General features: G+C 37.4%; 2 protein-coding genes and 1 long non-coding RNA gene across 15 annotated transcripts in view; 2 read left to right on the plus strand and 1 right to left on the minus strand.

Moving 5' to 3' along the window:
- dock7 (dedicator of cytokinesis 7) overlaps window positions 1–1,713 on the plus strand; it is a 428,740-nt gene that overhangs the window by 52,969 nt on the left and 374,058 nt on the right. The window lies entirely within an intron of this gene.
- Window positions 1–1,713, minus strand: part of dazap1 (DAZ associated protein 1) — a 22,475-nt gene that overhangs the window by 8,045 nt on the left and 12,717 nt on the right. The window contains exon 10 of the mRNA XM_017041596.2: window positions 1,411–1,493. Coding sequence (XP_016897085.2) covers window positions 1,411–1,493 — 83 coding nt within the window. The remainder of the gene's footprint in view (window positions 1–1,410; window positions 1,494–1,713) is intronic.
- LOC112486763 (uncharacterized) lies at window positions 741–945 on the plus strand. Its single transcript, XR_003049225.1, has 2 exons — window positions 741–871; window positions 910–945. It is a non-coding gene; the product is annotated as an uncharacterized LOC112486763 (long non-coding RNA).

Genomic DNA, 1,713 nt, shown 5'->3' on the forward strand with positions numbered 1-1,713 from the left:
AAAACCAGGGCAAAGTCAAGGAGGGCAGATACCACTGAAGAGTACACAGGTTGGGCTGAATCATTTACCAAGGAAATGGTACTGGGATCTGACACTCCCTTTCCTGCCATGTCTCTGTACTACCATCCCCACTGAAATAAGAACACACAGAGAACCCTGAGGAAACCAAATAGGACTTCAACAGAGAGTCTTAATGAGCACTGACAACCACTGAGCTTCTGTCAGCGATCCTTAATTAAGAGACTATTGAAATTCAGAAAATATCATCAAGGAAATACAAAAATGCCATAGCTGTTAAAAGAGCGATTGGTCTGTTTGGTTATACTTAACTTAGCCTTGGCACAATCTGAATAAGAAACAAGATCAGCAAAGCAGGATGATAAGATTCACTATAATACCAAGCAGGAAAGACTTTGCCGTTTACATACGCATATGTATACATGTTAAAATTCTCTTTAAAAAAGCATCAGCTGGGGAAAAAAACAAAGGATTAAATCACTTAATCATTATTATTATCTTTTTTCTCTCCATACTCTTAGCCCTCTTTGAAATAAAAGCTCCATCCTATGACTTTTAGAGCTGCCTGCCCAACATACAAAAAAATATATAAACACTACACTGTTGTGAATTCTTTGCCATTTTTCCTCAAAATAAAAAATCATCTGGTTTGTGACCAGGTCTCTGGTGCTAATACTCAAAGTTCACACTGAATGAACTGTAATGCTGTGGGAGCAATGTCTCTTACTAAGGAGCATCTGAGATTTGTTCTGGTTTGGTTAATATTGTTGAGATGGGTGGACACAGTATGGAAATTCTTCAAATGAGGTCACAGAGTTAAAGTTTTTCTTTAAAAAAATATGTTGACATGTAGGTGACTTGCCATCTTTAAAAAAATATGTTGACATGTAGGCGACTTGCCAACCAAATATTTAAAAAATAAATAAACTAAAGAAACAGAACATAAAAGACCAATCCTTTAGGTGATTCGTAGGTGAATTAAAATTGAGCATTACTGTAGTTTTAGTTCTGGTCTTTAGGACATCAATGTTCAGAATAAAGTTGGAGTAGTATTTTCTTAAATATTACTTTATTGCACGTGCAACACCCTAAAGGAGTGGTCAGCTTAAACAAAGCCTTGGGCGATAATTGAAACTGCAATAATAAAAAACAAAACATTTATTGAATAAATGCCAACAAGAAAGTAATGGCGAAGTTAAAAGACAGTACCAAAATGTACAAAGCCCAATTACTTTTTTAGTGTTAAAAATGTTGACTTTGTTCAGCACATTGCTTCATTCACTAACTTAAGGTCAATGAGAGCTTTGCTATAATAAACAAAGTGTGAAAAACATTTAGGTCGCCCAAGCCTCTGTTTGCTCTTAAGGGTAAAATAAAACTACAACTACACACTTTTTTGCCCATGATGTCGTGAAAATGCATGTTGACAGCCTGGTCCACTGATTGTTCGGCCTCGAAAGTAATAAATCCAAAACCTAGCCAACGACCAAGAGTGAATCAAGGTAGCAGGGGGGTTGTGACAACACAAGATGAAGAACAGTATTGGGCTCCAGCAGAGTGAGGATCCGTCAAGACTGAGCAACAGGCTCCTGGGGTTCGGATGATGTCGCAGACTTGGAGAACAACACAAATCCAAGACTAAAGCCTGGGGGATTGAGGGAAACTTCTCTTTACTGTGCAGAGAAATATTTTGTA

This window comes from Cynoglossus semilaevis, chromosome 2 (assembly GCF_000523025.1).
Source record: "Cynoglossus semilaevis isolate Cse_v1.0 chromosome 2, Cse_v1.0, whole genome shotgun sequence".
Classification (NCBI taxonomy): Eukaryota; Metazoa; Chordata; class Actinopteri; order Pleuronectiformes; family Cynoglossidae; genus Cynoglossus; species Cynoglossus semilaevis.